Source organism: Dermacentor variabilis, chromosome 3, assembly GCF_050947875.1.
Source record: "Dermacentor variabilis isolate Ectoservices chromosome 3, ASM5094787v1, whole genome shotgun sequence".
Taxonomy (NCBI): Eukaryota; Metazoa; Arthropoda; class Arachnida; order Ixodida; family Ixodidae; genus Dermacentor; species Dermacentor variabilis.
In genome coordinates, this window is record NC_134570.1 from 128,508,758 (window position 1) to 128,529,814 (window position 21,057).

At 43.0% G+C, this 21,057-nt stretch overlaps 1 protein-coding gene across 4 annotated transcripts in view; it reads left to right on the top strand.

The window, feature by feature from the left end:
- The window catches only part of LOC142576277 (monocarboxylate transporter 12-like), a 166,419-nt gene that overhangs the window by 74,279 nt on the left and 71,083 nt on the right, over positions 1-21,057 (top strand). For 3 of the 4 annotated variants that reach the window (XR_012826819.1, XM_075686331.1, XM_075686329.1), the window contains exon 2: positions 17,115-17,215. Coding sequence is in view for 3 of the 4 variants with exons in the window: in XM_075686331.1 (XP_075542446.1) it covers positions 17,133-17,215 (83 nt within the window). In the remaining variant the exon portion in view is untranslated. Of the gene's footprint in view, positions 1-2,162; positions 2,277-2,750; positions 2,798-4,654; positions 4,740-17,114; positions 17,216-21,057 lie in introns of all 4 variants that reach the window. The other variant, XM_075686330.1, reaches the window with a different exon arrangement.

Sequence of the window (21,057 nt, forward strand, 5' to 3'; positions counted from 1 at the left end):
AATCGGCATTTCAGAGGTTTTTTACAATCAAGTAAGAGCATCGTTAAAATGACACTCATTCACCAAGGCAAACATCACACTAATCGAAATTAGGAAAACCAAAGAAATATAACGGAAGCGCGCATTGTGGTTTATATCGCATATGCAGGTAAATCACAAATATGTATACCAAGAAACACTAAGCAAAACTGCGCCTCAGCAATCACGTCCTATCTATTTGCTGGCTTGCAGTGACTGCAGTACTTGGGGCGGAAACACATCGAATGCCGCCGCACATTTCTGGCACACACCACTCAAATGCGACAAATGCACGCTGCAGAAACGATTTTTTTTTCAAGGAATCTTGAAAAGTCACAGACCACATGAGCGCGATCCGCGCATGATAAGCGCATCGCCAAGAAAGCAAGATAAGGAACACATAAGCGTAACCTGTGCCTCACGGGTAAAATTAAAAATCATCGTATATATGTTGCTGTGCGACGGAAACAAGCGCACGGAAACATCACACACTGCACATGTGTACCTCCGAGGTTGTGTCGAAAATTTCTGGGCTACATTTAAACGACAGCAGGAAGTTACTTCAATGAGAAACGAAGTGGAGGGTGCAGGTACTACAGGTAACGGCTGCGCATAAAGTCAGTTAGGGTTTTAAGGCCAGTGACCGAGGTTGAAATCGTTAAAATCACACCCCAGCGATAGCTTACACAGGTTAAATTGTCCTGATCTTGACGGCCATGCTTTTTGCTGACTACATGTGGCATAAGCGATTCAAAAGCAAGAATACTGCATGTAATTTATTTCTGCCCTAAACTAATGCACACAATATCAGCATGTCAATGTATCTTCTTGTCTAGCAACATATGTATGTAGTTCGGCCCAAAACGGCACAAAACCTGCTGTAGTGGGTATTATTGTAGGAATCACGGAGGCCACAACAGCCGTACTATTAAACGGACGGCGCTGGCGGCACCGGTTTTTTCGTATTCAACGCGACAGGTAGAATACGAAGATACGGCGTGTTGTTATTGCTCCGTCTTCAACGGTTGTTGTGCGAGCTGCACCGATGTGTTTGTTTGATCGTGTGTTATTAGGTTTGCTGTAATGAAATGAGACGTAGTTCGCGAGCACGAAAGTGCCAGAAGATGGCTTGAGTCTCGCTGTAAGCACGCCGTATGCGTGGCGCGCCAGCTAAATGTGGGCCGACGATTTTCATGCCGTGGAGTGCGTTCCCTTTGTCTCCGCTGGTTGTCGTGGAAAGTTTGGTGGACGGCGCAAAGAAGTAATGCGTATTATTAGCGTGCCTCAGCTCGTCCACTACCCAGCGGTTTGTTTGCTGCAAGTAACATCGCAGACGCATCACTGGAAACTTCGAGAGCGCCTTTCGACCTCGTCGTACTGTTGAAACGGTAAGCAGTCGTGCTCGCCAACTACACGTGCGTTCATCCGTGTTGTGTGTGCTTCCCGTGTGTGTATAGAGTGCCTTGCGAACGTAGCAAGTGGAACACCCACGTCGACAGTGAACCCTGTGCTGATACTTGCTACGCGCTGGTTGTAAAAATTTTGTACGCAACTCTATTGCCACAGTGCGGAATTGATAATCCTGATAAGCGTTTGCTTCCGCTGAGAGAAGTTTCGGAAATCGTGTTCACCTTGTGCAACTGTGCGTGAGCTCCCGCTTGTCTGCTAAAGTTGCATAGTAACGACCCGTCTACCTCTTCATAGATTCTTTCTTCAATGATGTTTCCTCACTTATATATGCTTCGACGTTGTGCACAATCTCTGCTTAGGAGGTTTTTGGCTAACGAACAGTTCTAGGAAAAAAAATGTAAGCCAATCACAGCTTGCTACTAGTACAGCTTTATTTCCAAGACAAGATGTGTTGACATAACATAACTAAACATGACAGGGGAACGTTGCCTATACTAAGTGATGGAAAAAAACATTAAGATTAGATTGTAATCTGCTGCAGCGGTCCGTCCAAAACGTTATTTGATGTAGAGGCCCCTATTCTCATGACATTCGATGATTTCAAGCATTTTCCCTCTTTCCATATTAGTGCAGACATTGTTTTCATGACTCTTTTAGGTGCTGATTGCATGTTTTCACAATATCAAAGCTTTATTGTGCCACTGCTATGAGCTAACATAGAACTCATTTTGTAGTGGCGAGGCCGTGACCCACAACATAAACTACAAGATCGATGAGCCCCCAGAAATGCAGACCCTGTGGATATATGGCTGCAGCAGCATGGCGTGTGATCTGGATGGTCATGTCAGGTGTGTATGAAATGTATGTGTTCCAAAAAGGGGGCTTGGTGTCATTCATGGTGAAGTTTGTCAACACAGTACTTAATGCAGCTTACTTAAGAGGCTAAATATTTATGCAACCATATTGAACATGCTACCGACTTGTGTGCATAGCCATTATGCCCACATTATGGTGTTCTGTATAAAACTATACCTAACCTTTCCTGATGTTTAGTATTTCTTTTGCGTAAGTTAAATATAAACCTGCAAGTTAAATACAATTTTTGCTTTGTACGTAGTGTATTTATGACTTTTTATTGTGGTTTTATTCTTTCAAAACTATTTCCTATGCTGTACCCCTTATTTGCATAATTTTTTTCTGTTTGTGCTACAATCTCGTGCAGTTTTCTGTGCATGTAGGAATTCGAAGTGTAGTGGACTAAATATGTCACAAGTCTAAGCACGTAGTGTTCACACCTTTGTTCATCATTGATATCTTTACAGTTACTTCTCTGTTCCCATAGTAAGAGCCACTGCAAAATACACATTTGGTGAGCTTTATATTTCTTGAAAATTAATATGACGGTCAGTATTTACTATGCTGCATTTACTTCAGTAGTACATAGGCACAGACTGATAAGGATACCTTGTGACCTGCACAGGATGCCTTTTTTGTTTGTTGCATTAAATAATGGGGGCCCACCCACATGTCTTACTATATATGTGGTATGCCTCATCGATTTCACTTGTCAATTGTTACGGTGGATGAAAACAGATGAACGATTGTAATCCAACATGAAGCCCCGTTGTGGAAATGTACGGCCAAGTTGGATGACCATACTGGTCTTTTGAATGAAATATGGTGATCTCTTATACACATACGATACCGGCCAGTTTGCCCTATGTACGCTTGACCACATGTGAAAGGATACAGTACACTGCCTGTGACACACACGACAAATTTGGTGGTATCTTTCACCGAGCAAGCCTCCCTTGCCTGCTTGCCTTTCTCAATTTTCTTGCACACTGCTGTGCATATAGGCACCGTGACAAGAAAGGCTTCCTTTGATGCCACTAAATTTGTCTTGTGTCTGTCAGGGGTAGTGTAGACTATTCTTGTGATAATGTGTATATTTGGTCAAATGTACATGCAGCAGATTGGCCGGTGCTTCAACACGTGCATAAGACAGCACCATAATTCACTCCCCGGATCAGTATGTTCGTCCCACTTGACCATGCGCCGATGGGACTGGGGCTGCACGCCAGATTTAGACTTTTCATCTGTTTTGTTCAGCTGCGGCAACCAATTGACCAACAAATTCGCTGAGGAATGCCACATAAAAAGACTGGGTCACAATCTGTTTACTTAATTGTCTGCAACCCTCGTAGTAACAAATTTGTTTGTTGCAACTAGTTTTAGGCACGTTATTTCTTGTTAAATTTCCTGCTTGACCTACAGAACAGTTATGCAATCAATTTTCAAAGTTACATGACTAGTATAATTTTTGTTTTCTGTTTTTCACTTGCCATGTTGCAAGAAGGACCCTTTTTAATTAAAACTGAATTAACTTTTCAATTGCAACGGGGAAGTCTTATCATTGCGTTTAGGATACATATCAGTGTACATACCTGTACTAGATTAGAAACTAATTGTTTCAATAACTCAAAAAGCACGAATATACTGTGTCCATTGTATCTTAAGTGACACTGCGACTGTGTTCCAAATACCACAAATTGGCAGTTATCCATCATAGTTTGCGAAAACTACTTAAAGTATTATTGATCCCCATACAATGGATACTTGCATGCATCATCATGTTTACTCAAGCTCCATGTGAGAAACTTTTATTGGCATATTAAGCATAGTACATACAAACTATGGCTAACAGCGGATGGAATAATAATTTTGTCTACCGCTCAGCAATAGGAGCCAGTAGGTCATTCCCTTCTTTTCAAAAAATTTGTTTCCTATGCACAGTGTGACGTCTGTATAGGACTCTTAGCTCATGGGTGTTCCTGCTTGCTTATGTTATAAATGGTGAATGTGTTGTCATTGTAAGATGAGATTAATGTGTGACTAGGCTGTTGTCGTTTGGAGATGCTTTTTGTCACCAGCAATGATATTCTACTGCCAGGCACATTGGCCCAGTGCTGATGTCACAGAATCTTGGGAAAGTAAAGATATTGTCAAAAGTGATTCTCAAAAGAACTGCCACTGTTTGGCAGAGTGGTGGAGAGGTGGTGTGTTCTGCCACTTTTCTGTTATAATTTTTTTTCTCAAATAGTGAAATGAAACTTAGCATAATGCTGCAACTATATAGATATTTCTGGCATGTTTGTGCCTGTAATACATTATGGCTGAATGTTCATTACACCTTTTGAAAATTAATTTCAACTGTATTTTCCAGGCTCCAGCGTCGCCGTTACTAGACGGACCAAATGAGGCCAAAAACTAGCCTTTCGTCGCTCCTTTCCTGGGAAGTGAAATAGCAGGTGATCTTGTAAGAATGAAATTGAAACATGCGAGCAGTAGCCAAAGCTCCGCACAGGTCATGCTGATGGTGGAATCATCAGAGAAACCGCAATATTTATTTGTGTACTTTTTCACTTAATATTTATTTATTCATATCTCGTGAATACTGTGCAGTTTTTCAGCAAGGAATCATGTAAAATAAAGAACTACCATTGCATCAAAGTAAACATGTTTGAAAAAGCATAATTCACGTAGCACAGTACCATGGTAAAACATTTTCAGACAACTAGTCTGCTTTTGATACGAATTCATGAAAACTGCAAATTTTGAAGAAACAGAGCAGTAAGGTTAACAAATCTTGCTCATAACTAAAAAATGAGATCATATTTCTGTTGGACCTAATACCATAATTTAATCTGGCAAATTAGAGATACCATATGCTGCTCTAATATACAATCACTAATTATGAGTAGATGAGCGAGACTCTCGAACATTGCAACAATTTTATGTAAGCTGTATATTCATATATAAAGTTTGGTGACCTTAGACACAGCAGATGGAGTCGGCAGAGCTGTGATATCTCTTTCTGGCACAGAGACGGGGATTAGTAAGCTTCGCAGTGTTATTTTTCTTAAAGCTGCCAAATAGTTCTTCCTGCAACAAGTTGAGTTCTCAAATGCCACAAACTTAATTCAAATTAGTGCTGTGGTTGTCTCAAAAGTATTTCTGTATTTTGGATGTATTTGAGTAGAAAAATTTACACAATTAACGAACTTGGGTTAGTTCCTATTTATTTATGTACAGTTGCCAACTAAGCCTTTTTCCTTCAAGTTTCGCTATTTTAAGCAAATTTTTAAAAAAATTGATGGTGATAATGTAAAAACTGATTTAAACATTTTTAAATGTATCAAACCTCATCAAATTTGGTTCCATAGTTGCCGAAAAAAACTATTTTACTGTTCATGTGCATTACATAGGAGCTCCTGAGCTAAATCTCTTTTTAGTCATTGCGTGTTTCGGTCTGGTTTGTATTTTTCACCCTAATTAGAATATTGGCTCTGATCTCAAAATTGTTTTCCTTATAACGAAATACAAGCTTTTAAACTTTGTACGACATATGCTGTACTGATCTATAAAAACCACTCTTTGCCACATTTTTGCAGGGCCTGCCAGTTCTAATTTTACACATAAACATAGACTAAAATGCTGTGTGGTTTCGGTATATGGTGTACTTATCTGTGAAAGCCATTATTTGCCACAGTTTTGCAGCGACTGCCAGTGTTATTTTTGCACTTAAACAGACTAAAATGCGGTGTCGTTTCGTCAGGCTGACACAACATTGCAGTGCACATTCATATCAGTCTATTTTCAGGCTTTAGTATCCAACCGTTCAATGTGCACTGCTGGAACAGGCACTCCTTTTGCAGTTTTAATGGTATGGTTTCTTGTCGTAGTCAAGCCTGTTATTGCCAGGTGTCAACTGTAATCAAGTCTGCCACTGATTCTTTTACCTCATGTTTTGTGTGTTTGCACCACCAGCTTGACCTCAGAAGCATGTTGGCAGCTGCAGTTTGTGTGTTGCAAGTTCTAGTCTGAAGCGTGTATGTCACATATATGAAGCATGTATCTAGTCTGAAGTGGAATAAACATTTCAAACTGAATACTTTGTTGTTGTAGCACCAATTATTTTGCCACTGCATTTACTGTAGTCCTTATTGCCTACAGTAGAACTTTGGTAAATTGCAAGTACTTTACACATATCGGCCTAGCTTTTATATGCATTTGCTTGTAGGGACTCGAAAGCAACTGCATAGAAATATTCTATAGAATTTTGTCTTTAGCATCTCTACAGCAACTCGATAGAAATATTCTATAGAAATTTGCCTTTAGCATCTCTGAAGAAACTTGATAGAAATATTCTATAGAAATTTGTCTTTAGCATCTCTAAAGAAACTCGATAGAAATATTCTATAGAAATTTGTCTTTAGCATGTTTAAAGAAACTCGATAGAAATATTCTATAGAAATTTGTCTTTAGCATCTCTAAAGAAACTCGATAGAAATGTTCTATAGAAATTTGTCTTTAGTATCTCTAAAGCAACTCGATAGAAATGTTCTATAGAATGGCGTCTTTAGAGTTCCTATAAGAATGCGGTGGCCAAATAACTTTTGGAACTTTATAGGAAAATTCTATAGGCAATCAAAATAAAAACAATAGAGTTCTATAGAGAAAATTTATAAGACCTTCTAAAAAAACACATTACAAATTTTTTAAGGGTAGCGCATCTACCACGTCTGTGCAAGACTTCTCTCTGTGAAACTAAAACTGCTTCTCGATTTTGGTATGCTAAATTATCCGCGTCATATGCTAGCGTGGCGTAGCGGTGATGAGCCGGGCTGGGGATCTGCAGGGACGACCATCGAATCCTGGCCAGAGCACTTGTGTATTTACATGTTCTTTTTTTCGTTTTATATTGCACTAAAACGCTGTCTGTTGCTTTCTGTATTCAAAAAATACATACGGTGTCCAGGCACCGCGTATTTAACGCGCTAGAGCTCTTTTTCGCACCAGTAACCAGCGCCTCCCAGTACGCCGCGCTTGCCCAGCGCCCCATGCATCCAGCGCGCGGCACTGGACCCATAATCCGGCGATGCGCTGGATACTGGGTACTGTTTTTAGAGTGAAAATATAGAGCCGTTCTTAGACAGGCCGCACTTTAGCTTCTTTAATGACCTATAAACGTTCCTTTATAGAACTCAGTACATATGCCATATGATGGCACATTTTCAGAACGGGAATGGAGAGCCAGTCTTGAGACAGGCCGCATCAGAAGTTCTGAAAACGTTCTATAATTTTTTCTATAGAATTTGGTACATAAGATGTCAACCCGACCTCTATAGAACTTTTATGGTGAATCTAGAGCCATTCTATAGACAGGCCGCATTAGAAATTCTGAAAAGGTTCTATAAACATTTTTCTGTAGAATTTGGCACATAAGATGTTAATACGACCTCTATAGAACGTTTCTGAAAACGTTCTATAAAAAAATTTCTATAGAATTTGGTACATAAAATGTCAATACGACCTCTATGGAACATATATGGAGGGTGAATATAGTCTATAGACAAGCCGCATTAGAAGTGTTAAAAACTTTCTATAGACCAGAACACGACAGCCTCGCACCCAGACTAATCGAACGCATACTCTCGCACCTGGTTGCCCGATCGACCGGCGCCATCTTGTACTGGGCTGCCAAAGTGTGTTCGCCGGCGACCGGCACACATGGCGAGCGTCAGCTCTAGGACCCCAAAGTGCGGAAATGTGCCCGTTCACGCGGATCCAAAGTACAAGAAGTCATCTGGGCATCATTGCGTCGTGTTTGGATGCCAAAACAACCAGCGCAAAAGGAGCAGGTTGCTTAGCGCTGTTTGCGAAGAGCACAACACACGTAGGGAATCGTGCCGGTGCGGTTTTTTTCAGCCTGCACCGATTTCCATCCGCAACGAAGAATGCCAAGCTGCGCCACCGGTGGATGGCTGCAGTGAATAGGAAGAACTACCAACCCAGTGAAAATGCACGAGTGAGTATTCGATCTCTGTATATTTTGGTGCCACGTTCAACTTTGCGCCCTACGAACGTAATATGTGTAACACGCAGGTTTGCTCCGAGCACTTTCTGGGCAACAATCCTACAGAGCAGAATCGCGTGCCGGTGCTTCGCCTTGGCTATAACAAAAAGACAAGCCTTTTCGTGTTTTTAGTCATGCAGAGCTCCCGACGGTTAAGCGGAACAGTTGAGTTTGCGGTTAGCGATATTTGCAGCTGGTGCACGGCATGACCATTACGCGTGAACGACAAGTTGTAGGCAATAGAATGTTGCCCTGCTGGTGAGCGTTATTGCTATGAAAGTAAACCGAAGTCTGCTCGTCACGTAGCATGCGTCCACAAAAACGTAAACGACGACTGCTCGTCGCCGAAGGTGCTCGTGCAGCGCGCCTGTCTTACGAGCTGGTGTTGCAGGTGTCATTCGTGACGAATTCATTTGAGCTTCGTGAGCCCTAAACTGCGCGCGCGGGCTTTTATGCGGGGTAAAGCGCAAGATTTTTCTGTTCATATAGCGAGGAAAATAAGGTGGTTAGTTATTGTTGTATTTTGTAACAAAATTTTGCTCGTTCTCGACAGTTTTTTTATTTTACTGTTTTCTTTTCTAAGGGAGCGCCAACAATCCGATATGGCCTCGCACAGGCGAAACAGGTCTGATACCAGGTAGCTGCAGTTGGCGGGGCTAATTTAATGCAGGTGCGGTTGTTGTATTGTACAAAGGGGTCCCTGATGATGCAGCTTAAAGTAGGGATGGTAATTTTATGTGCCCTGTCATGGTTTTTGCAGCAGCTGTAAAACACCTGCATCTGTCATGCTCACCCTGTTATACGGGCTTTGACTGCACATGTAGTTGAGCATTATAACTACTGTAGTTCCTCATTTTCCATTGAGTGCAGGTTTAGCTTCGTATGCTGCTTGTTCGAGTGCTTGTGTTCTGAATGTTGTACTCTTAAGTGGTTGCACGATACAATTGGCCTGGTGTATTTTTCATATTGAGAGGACTTTATATCTTCGCAATAGTGATGGCATGGGAAAGAACTACAGCCGTTCTTACTATAACATATATTTTGTTTTCAATGTGCAGGTGGTGAAGGGCAGGCGTCTGCTAATCAGGCAGTCTATAAGCCCAGTCATACGACCTCGCCAGTTGGTTGCCAAACGCGGCCAAACCTGTAGTCACCATGACAAACAAGACCAAACTGAAAGTGCAGAGGACAATGTTCTGCGTGCTTTATTAATATATGGCACCAACACAGTGCTGTATATTTCTTCACAGGTTACGTGCCAAAAATGCGGAGATATTACAGCTCACACGTGTTCTAGCATATAGCGCGCGGTTTAATAATAATTTAATATTTGGGGTTTTACGTGCCAAAACCACTTTCTGATTATGAGGCACGCCGTAGTGGAGGACTCCGGAAATTTCGACCACCTGGGGTTCTTTAACGTGCACCTAAATCTAAGCACACGGGTGTTTTCGCATTTCGCCCCCATCGAAATGCGGCCGCCGTGGCCGGGAGCGCGCGGTTTGTACAAACGTAATAGCGTACTTGCCTGATGTATTCGCTTCTGCAGCCTGCACAGCACTCAATGTGGCCATTGCGGACTTGCATGATGTCTTGAAGTTTGATTGGATCGAGACAGCGAAAATTACAGGTTAGAAAAAACGCGACACACGCCTTCCGCGCAGCTGAAAAGCCCAAGTTTCGCTTATGCGCCGGGTGGCATCTCCCGGCGTGGCAGCTCAGACCTGCTACTTCGCGGAGCTTCGAATAGATGGCGCGACGAGCGCTCATCAATATGGCGGCGCGCTTTGAATTCACGGTGTTCTGGTGTATAGACATTATCTTATAGAATATTGTACATTTGATGACAATAAACCCTCTATAGACTGCTTATAGAGCGTGAATGGAGAGTCAGTCTATAGACAAGCCGCATTAGAAGTATTAAAACTTTCTATAGACATTATTTTATAGAATTTAGTACACACGATATCAATACACTCTCTATAGAAAATTTATAGAGAACGAATGGAGAGCCATTCTATAGACAGGTCGCGTTAGAAGTTTTAAAGACATTCTATAAAAATTGCTTTACAGAATTCAGTACATAGGACGTCAATACACCCTCTATTGCACATCTGTTGTCTGTGAAATTACTTGTTTCTATAGAAAGGTTTCTATAGACGTCTTATAGAGATTCTATGCAGACGACTCTATAGATCGCGAGTTCCTATAGAGTCCCTTTTGACTCCATAGGAACTCATTAGGAGTTCTAAAGGAACTCTAAATCCATTTTCATAAGGGCACTGTGCTTGAAAAATACCCAAAAAAGTAGCGAAATTAGGTACAATAATGTCTGGAGTCACAGAAAGCGCCAGAACTTGTCCCAGTAAGATTCAGTACACGCGAAACTGCGTTCCACAGCCGAGTTGCTTTTCGTCACAAAACCAGGGGCGGCGAGCGTGCCCCAAAAACTACCGAAATAAGTTATAAGAACGCTTGGGCTCATAGAAAGCGTCGCAAATATCTCCCAGTACGAGTAATTAACTCACATTAACTACGCCTGGACGGCGGTGCTGTTTTTCGATAACTGCGCCAATATATAGATTCTGTTTTGTGCAGTAAGCCTAAATTGGCTTGAAGTGCGTCGCAGACTGTGAAACAGAATTTCTCACCTACTCCAGTAGTGGAGCGGTGCCGTGACGAAATGCAGACGGAACACAGGCGAACGGCGGGAGCCTCCCCCACCCCCCTCCCTCGAAAAAAGAAAACAACACGAGCTCCATAGAAAACAAACGGGTCGCCGAGTGCGCGAGCTTCACATGCGCTGCCGGCCACGCTGGCTCCTGTGGCTTGTCTGGCGCATGACGTGCCGCTAGCTTGTTGCTGGGCAACGCACGAAAAGTAAGCCGCAAAGTATGAGTTTATTTACACGCAAAAGTTCTTTTAGTTTTAGTGGCGAATAATAATAAGAAATAAAACGTTCTCTGTAAGTTCATTTCCCATTCTTTTTTTCTGATGCTCGCGTCAACTAACGGATGGAGTTGACACTGGGCGTGACGCGATTCCTGTTGCCAGTTCTTGCCGGGTGTCCCCTCTCGCTGAATTTCTTACACTATGGTGATGCGCTCGACGACAAAAATTCCTGTGGCGGCGCTGCAATCGAAGCGGATAGGGCCGCATCAAGGTCGCGCCGTTGGAAACTGCGGGCGCTACTTCTCGGAAGGATCATTCGTACTACTTCGCATGCAGGTATATGCGTTCAGACAGTTCAAGCGGTGTTTATGATTGCATATGACGTGTGTTCATGCCTCAGGAGTAGGTGCCTTTGTTTATTTGTTTCGTTTTATTCTTGTCAATGCCGCTCGGTGATTTCGCGTGCGTTGCTGCCAAATTGGACAGTTTTAGTTACACGTACGTAGAGTCTTTGCGTACGTAGAGCGTCTACGTGTGAGCAATGCGCATGCGTAGAACGTAGCGGGCGCGCGCGCGTCTCACGAACGTACGTGAGATTCAATTCTTTGCGTGCGTTTCTTGCGCACGTCGACAGCTTCGCGCGGGAGTTCCGCAAGATCACGAACAAGCGATAGCGGGTCGCGCGCGCGCACGCGGCTCGCATCGAAACACGGCGACAGGATTGAATTGGCCACCGCCATGTTCAAATTTGCCAATAGATGGAGCTACGGGGTCCCTCTTGGCGTGCGTCGCCTACGTGTAGCTAAAAGCGTTTCAGATGGCGTGCACGTAAGGTACGTAGGCTTTTCACGTTTGCGTACGTGAAGCCTCTACGTACGTGTAACTAAAACTGTCTATTGTCGGCTTTCATTCTACTTGTTATCGTACGGTTCCGTTTGGAGAAAAAATATTTTTCTTCTTCAAGCAGCATGTATCTCTGGTGTGTATTTTTGGGCGAACAGGTTTCCATCAGTAGGTCTTGCGAAACGCAGAGGGAAAAAAAACATACGCAACCTTTCTGCTTGCCGCTTCAAGCATATAAAACATGTGTGCCCCACTCGACACCACAGAGATTTACGGGAAGCATTCTCATAGGAAAAAAGAAACCTGCAGTTCAACATTGCTCTCAAGTTTCTGTCTTCTTCGCACAATCGAATGCAGAGTAATTGGCACGGGTTCGATAATTGCGGTCGGACCTCGGGCGCCGAAAACAGCTGCAGGTAGCCATTATACTTGTTAATCCTTGGTCCGTAAGCCATGCAAAATTGTTTGTCCAGTCCATGCTCAAAAAAAAAAAACATGCAGCACTGTAGCTTAACTAGCGGCTACACACTGGATATGGCGTTGCGCTGCTAACCTCGTGCTCACGGGTTCAGACCCGATCGCAGAATTTGATGAAAACGAAATGGGAAAACACTTGTGTAGGTCTCCTTAGGTACACGTTAGGGAACCCCAGTTGGTCAGAACTGACAGACGCGAAACGCCAGAATTTGCTTAGTTAAAAAAGGCAGCTGCGTCCCTCTGTTTTTTCGAGGGGTGTCAAAAAAAAATAATACTGGGAAATTTCTGAGAAAGACATGTTACGCTTATCTTATATTTCACACCGAAATGTAATGTCGCTCTCAACTGTACGTCCGCTAAACTAAGCAACTTCTGTATTACGAACGGCTGCTTTCAGTTATCCGGTGCACTACCATAAGGACAATAATGAAGCAAAGGAACGGTATTCCTCACGTACACGTAGAGATATTTATAAATCTGCTGTGTTCATTGAAGAATATGAGTGTCGTGCCACATTGGGCACCCGGTTTTAATTTGGTGGCAGACATGGTGAGACCGCCGGAAAAATGTTTTGCTTGCCTGAATCAAGTCAGCAGATTTACAAGCTGCTCCAAAACGGGGCGTTTTTATTCAGTGACAGCTGGGAACTTGTTCAACAGAACCGATTAGAACCCGTGCGTTACCTCTCTCAGGAACTGGGGCGCCTCTGCGCCACAGATGTGACTCTCCAGCAGTGCAATCATTCTGAATGAGAGTTCTCACTTCCATCGGCCCCTCACCTTCGAGACTTCAAAAAGTGTCGTTATGCGTTGCGTTCGAACGGAAACGGCTATTCGATAATTTCACAGCGGAGCTGTCATATGCTAGTTTCCAGCATTTCGTGGTGTGCGTAGGAAAAAACGATGGCGCCGTTTATAAAGATAAAATAGCTTAAGCATGAGGCAAAGACGTATCACCGTATATGTCCCATCTGCGATTGAGGCCAGATGTGTCAAAACCGATGATTGATGGTGGATGATGTTTCGACGCAAATAACGACAGCTTGGCCGTTTCGCCCTAGTGTGCCCTGTGCAGACTGGGGACGGAATCGTTGTCGCCATCGCGCAAGTTAATGCCGGAACGTCAGAGAGGGACCCCGAAGACTTTAATATCATCACATTTGGGTGAGTCCTCCCGGTGGGCCGCCATTCCATCGTAATTTAGCGTCGATGCGTCTCGCCCCAACGGAAAGTGGTTCTTGGCGCTTCTCTTGGAAAGGTTCGGCCTTCAATGTTACGCCAAGACCCATGCCTCCGCGACACGACATCGGTCCTCACGTTCGCTAAGATCTCCAGTGTAACCCCAGAGCGCATGGCTATCTATTATAGCGACCATAAGGCCATAATTACTGTGGTCACGGTATAAACACCAATAAAAATAACCTTAACAACGTGCATATATGGGTTACATTGTTTTGTTGTTTATTTTGTTTATAGTTACAAAGAGCTCCACTGGTCATCCGCTTACACAGAGTGGAATGGGTCTGCATTCTTAATAGTGAATTCTGAAGTTGAATACGATCTGAATAGCAAATATCATTCGATTAGACTATGTGTTTCTACTTCATTTTGTCTGCAGGCACGTTGAAGGAGATAGCCAGACAGGCTACGGAGATTTACATTGGTAAAGACTTCCCTGTCTTCCCGATTCAACCTGAGTACATAGACAATATCTGTTCCCTAACATTGTTGTTCATTTTAATGTCCAATAATTGCCTTGAATACTTTCCTCGGAGAGTCAATTGGTTCACCTTGGCCTGGTGCAGCTTTATAATGACACACGCTTATTCCGGTCGGTTGTTTCCAGTTTTTCAATCAGCACATTTAGTATATATTTGATAATTTTTCTCTTACATATATGCGGTCGTGGTAGACATATATATATATATATATATATATATATATATATAAATATATATATATATATATATATATATATATATATATATATATATATATATATATATGTGTGTGTGTGTGTGTGTGTGTGTGTGTGTGTGTGTGTCTATGTATCCTTAGATTAAATTCGAATGACATTGGTCATCTGCTTCTCTTCTAGCCACGCCATTATTAACCCTGGTTTATTTCAATAGAATACTGTTTCCTTTGATCATTGCCCTTATCAGTATTCCATCAACAAGAAGTGCGCGTAAAATCACACGACATCAATAAAATTTTCTTAAGTACCTGCATGATGGAATAGGCAGCTTCTGTGGCAAAAATAGCGTGTTACTTTTAGAAAACAATGCTAAAAATAGCAGTTCAACTGGCGAAGACCACAATTGGTACCGGTCGACAAGAGCCGCGGGCACACCGGAGTAAGTAAAACCATAAAAACATTTTACTGCACAGACTTCCTGCGAGAAAAACTGGGCGTCCGCCAGCATCCTGGACGCGAACGCGAGCTCGAAAGCGGACGACGCACTTGACACCGACAGCAAAATTGAAGACGTCATGTTGTATAACCCATTTCTTAAATATGTAGACGCAGCAGAAAGCCGTCAATATAAATTTGCGGTTGAAATAAAGTAGCATTATAAGGGCGTATGGGCTCGATCGGTCTCAGCGCCCTCATCAAGATTACGTTGAATATATCGCCAAGCACACCTTCGCCCCCATCCAGCTGGCTCGCAGCGCCCTCGCACAATTTTTCGACACGGGGCGCCTAATCGGGAGAGCGCCGTTCGGTCCACTCGACCAATGTCTAGTACACTCTACACAGGCGTAACGCGTGGCTTGGCAAAATGGCTCTAGGCGCCGGAGAGCGGTGCGTAGAGCCGACGATTTCCAGCTAATATTTCGGACAGGTATGCACCTTTACTGCCCAGTTTTTGCACGTCTGCAGCCATAATGGGCCCTCTACTAGAATTGCTCGCGAAAAACCGCAAGATGTAGGGTGGCCGCATCATGCCCCCTTTAAATGACGGCTGTCTTGAACGTGCCGAAGGAAATGCAATGATCTTCTTGGGCACGTTCACGCCAGGAGTTATTTAGATCAGCGAAAGCATGGGCTTCAAGTTAAAATGTATTTCCGAATACGGGGGTTAGTGTGGTGGACGAGAGAAGCCATTCGCGTCTACGGGCAGCATCATTCCTGGCACGCTGTTTTTCGCTCACTCGACCGAAAACTGCGGTCCCAGTAGTGGACCGCCGCTACGCTGGAACGCGTGCGTGCAAATGACGCTGCCAGCTCTAGCGCGACCTTCGATGTGTCTGCTGCTACAAGCGAAAGGGTGATTGCATCCCTGACGCCGAACGTGGTCGTCACAGCGCGCCGGCAGCACTGTCTCCCGGAAACGCGGACGCTTCCGGGGCTATATACACTCGAAATGTTGCCAAAATGAGAACACCTTTCACAGTGAACGACCGAGAATGCCGACTCTGTATGCCATACAATTTACGAATTTATAAAATGAAACACAAAGTTCGGAATTGCTGTTGGGCTTGTACAGCTGGCGGACTCGCGCATGACGGCCAGGTTGACGGCGTCGAGGCGGCTTGTCGCGACCAGCGATCAACTTGCGCTTCTGGCATGAGTTTAACGTTGCGCATCTTTCGCAGTTATCGTATGCTGCCAACGAAATATTCCGCTAACACACCATTGCCGCGACTTTCTCTGATAGATGAATTGAGATGAGCTTACGGCGCCGAGGCAAAAACGAAAATCCTTTACATGCGAAGCTTTTGATTTACAAGAAAGACATTTTTATTACGAAACAAAAAATGGATTGTATGCTTTGTTAAATGCTGCGAAGCCTACATATGATTACATTTGCGGTCTACATACAGGTACGTTGCAAGAAAAGTGCGTTTTGGCTGCGTAGCTTGGCTGTGCGACCACAGAAAGTTGTCACCGGGTATAGTCGTCATGCTGTTCCGTGCAAGTGTGATTGAGCTGCTGAGTGTGTAGTGTGTAGTTTCACTGATGGTAAAAGAGGAATGGGCGACGGAAGATCGTTTGCAGGAAGGAACGCTCCGAAATGTGCATACAAATTACTGTGAAACTATTTCGTAGTTAAACACTGCAAGGTATTTGGCTGGCCCCTGCATTAACGCGGCTTGCAAAAACGTGCACAAGAGATGTGTACTTTCGTCACCCTCTACAAGATACCAGGAATCGCAGATCAGATGCATATTAGAATATGCTATGAACGGTTCTTGTGATGAATGTTAAGTGAGGTTAGGACGGAGAAGTTTAACAGTTTTGTGTTCTGTATTAAGAGTAGAACTTTGCACATTATGGCGCTTTTATACTAAATACTTGATCTTTCGCGATGTTTTCTGATCTCTTTTGTGACGTGAATTTGCAAGAGAGTACTGAAAACAGGGTTTTCATTGTCTATGATGAGCTTGTCTTTCACGTTTCATGTTGTCATGAGATAAGCACATTCTTCATTCATTACTTCATTTGCCTTCATGTATTTCGCCTTGTGGTATATACATTGTTTTCATATATGTTCACATTCAGGAGTGCCACTGAATACAGAAATGCTTAGTTCATATGTGTATTCTCGCAGGGCTCTCACAAACTGCATATGGAACAACGACGGCATTCACAAAGAATGGAAGATGCAAACACAAGACGTCCAACTTCAAGTGAAATTTTCACAATTTCCAAGTAAGTAAATATTCAATGTTACTGTCTAACATTTATTCAGCAAATGACTCTTCTCATAAGATTTGTAAGGAAGACTCAAAGGAAACAACGATTGCATACTATTCGAATCATCGCTTTTTTCACCCTTTATTGACGATGAATTAGTGGAAGGCTCAAATGGGAGCAATTTGCACATTGTCCAAAGCATGGATAGCTGGGCTAGTTGGCTGTGAATTGCATTAAGAAACGTCGTTCCAGCGCATAAGTTAACAAGTACAAGGAGAGAGGGACGGTGTTCCGGCGTTCTTATTCTCTCTCTCTGCTAGTCCTTCTTTCTTCCTGCGATGGAACGATAATTCATAATGCTTTGGACACTATGATCTGCTACCAGACTCGATGTTCCTAAAATTTTGCTATACAATAGAGCATAGGTAGGCCATTGAAGTTTAGCGTCTCCTTCTCAGGCTATCGCTAAATATTGATGGACGGCACTGCGTGCTCCTAAGGTTTATGTGCGTGTTTATAATATGAATATTGGACATTCATATTCTAAAATATGAATATGAACATTGGGAAAAACTTACAAAGGTGCTACATTATTTCTTTGAAGAAACTATTTCTAAAGGATCATCTCGTAATTTTCCCACTCAGTAAATTGGAATACAGTTTTCGTTTGTCAAAAATAAAAGAAAAATAGAAATCTTGTTGCAATTGTGCCCCGTCTTTTTCTGCCTCATTGCTGCCCTAGCAGTTAAGTACACACTTACATTTTAAGGGCCATAAGTTTTATAGATTTCCTATAGGAAATACATTGAACGAGTTTTACGTGAAACTGAAGATATTATAACTTTCCTACGTACAAGTATTCGTGCTCGAATCGCTTGAATTTAGCCTAACTGTACGCTCCAGCTTGCTCACCCTCAATCAAATGCAAAGTTTTCTCAAGCAGAAGTTTCACATTCTGAAAAAGGAATGAGTGTTCCGGATGGAGAGGATATTGCAAGGCCCCTATTTCGCATTATGCTATGCGCGGCCAGACACTGCCACTAGTTTGATCAATCTACACTACGACTCCTCATACCGATAAAATGACAAGCCCATGCGCAAGCGATAATTGCTTTTGCATGACAAAAAAATTATCAGCCACATATTTGGGGTAGTTCTATGCAGCAACTAGAACTTAGGACAACCAAGAGCTGGTTGTAAGAGAACACTCCACTGCTTTCTAGCTGATGGCTTTCAGTGAAGTATTCTTTCTGTTGTTGTTTTGTTGCTGCTGCTTGTTTGTTTTTAATGGACGGTCTTGTTGAGCGCTTAATAATACATTTTTAGAAATTTCAATATTTTCCTCACGATTAAGCCTTCTTGCAATCCAATCCTTTTCTGTGACAGGGACTCTAAAGGCGGTCATCATTTTACATGCGGATAGATGTGAGCGCATCCCCATCGTGCAGCATAGAAAGATGCTGTTGCTGATGTACACTTAAAAACATATATCGCGTGCAGTTTTTGTAGCCCCAAAGAAATCCAAATCACAGCAATTGTCCTCGGGGAAAGTTTGGTGCTGTTTAACAGGGTCGAATAATTATCCATCGAAATTTTGCGTTCGAATCAATACTTGATGAATTGCCTGAATATTTTTTGATAATGAATGGCATCAGCTAATATTAAGATGTGTTTGAGTAGCTCAAGTTGACAGTCAGCAATTCTTGCAAGTTGCGTTCGTGTATGCAAAATTTCATATTTTTTGACACCTTGCACAGGTGAGATCGAAGATACTGTATGCCTTACATAATAGCAGGATGTAGCGAGACACAGATATCGAGCTTTCCAATAAAATCAGCACATGTTTCCTCGTAAATTATAAGGACTAAGGTTGGCACACGAAATTGGCTTTAACCTGCTGATATCTGAATACAGCTCAGAGGCACAATACTATTTCAAGTTAGTTCGTAATACCTACTTGCGGATTATAATCTTGAAAAGCAGGACTGTTGTTCAGATATACAGTGGTTAGATGCTGAATGTAGGCTCTTTATGTACGCCGAGACAGTAACCGTTTACTGCGGTAATATACTGAAGCAAGATTTGGGTACGGGGTAGTTGGCATTCCATCGTTTCAAACATCACTTACAGCGCATACATAGACAAGGGACCAAAACAACGACGAAGACAAGCGCTTTTAAGTACACACTACGATTTTAAGGGCGGCAAGTTTTATAGAACCAGCGCTTGTCTGCGTCGTTCTTTTGGTCCCTTGTCTATGTATGCGCCTTAGTGGTGTTTCAGATACTGCAGTAATGCTTGTTCTCAAAGCAACCACTTATCTTTGCCTGATCGATATGTAACATTGTGCATGGTAATATTATGCCCATGTGTCGTTCTGGTTTGCGGTACTAGAAACGTATGTCTAAGATGCTTTTCGTCGTCTGCTACAACACAGAGGTCAGGGACAAGTTAGTGCCCATTTTAACAAACGTTGATGACAGGAATAGTACTAAACTGCTTTAGTAAGGTTCACTGACGTTCAATTCGAGGAGAGTATTTGGCTTGTTGACTACTTCAGAGTTACCTTTGAAAAGGGCACAAGGCACCTCCAATGTATTGTAGCAGGGGTCAAATAAGGTTAGAAGAGCACGCACGCATAATGCTTGGGCATGTTTGGTGAACCTACTCAGTAATGCTACTCATCTCTGACTTGAGCTGCTCCCTTTCTTGCCTTATGTGTGACACATGATAGACATGATAGATTCGCATTCCGAATTCAAATACATGGAAAAAGCGTTATTACGCTCATCAGAGAAGCGTGCAACCAATGACAACACAATTTGTTGCATTTACGATAGAAGGCCGAATTTACCGACAGTAGAAAGCATAATTTTGATATAGGGCATCAATATTGTTGCAATGTCGCCGAAAACTGACAAACTAAGAAAATTGAATCTCCCAGTTTACAGATCCTTAACTGTGCACCATGAATACACACCGCAATTTTTAATACGCCATGTGTTATAGCAAAACGCACGAATAAAACGGACAGCTTACGTGGAGTCGTTACGATGCTTACAATGGCATCACGAAAATTTAGGTATTAGTTTAGTGATATAATTTGAAGTTGCGTATTTGCTCGTTAAAGAGGTCACAGAAGCTGCAGCTTAAAAATAATGATATTGTTACGGTGAAGGGAACGAAGAAGTTGAATTGGACGAGACGAAGACGAAGTCCGGCAGTTGCCTGAATGCCATATACGCAACAACTTGTGCTACACACCGCTTATGTTCTGCTGAGTTTGCAAGGCTTTCTCCACAGGCGGCTACAAATGTCCTCCTGACGCCCTGTCCTCCCGCACCTGATGGCGAGTACGTCGTGTCGCCGCTTACTGACGTGGTTTTGTCGCGCAAAATTGCCTTACCGAGAAGCTTAATCCGGATCCGCGAAAACTGCTCTCGCGTGCCCATCCTCAATTTCGGATTTTCATCGTATGTGCTGCCACACGGTATCGCCATAGAGCATATCACTCCTTTGGAAGAATTTGAGATTTCTTCTTTGACCTCTGAATCCTTCGTCAGTACCAACGGACCTCTGTCACCGACTCCTCCGTACTCGACGCCTGCGGACGATGCTTCTAAGATGATCGCCCCTGACCTTCCTTCCGAGCAAACAACAGCTCTTCGTCACCTCCTGTCATCATTTCGGGGTTTGGACGACCGTCCACTTGGCCAGACATCTGTTGCCAGGCATCGCATCAACACTGGTGACGCCAGCACCATTCATAGGCGGCCATATCGTGTCTCTGCAACAGAAAGGGTCATCATACAGAAAGATGTAGACAGGATGATGAACAAGGACATCATTGATCCTTC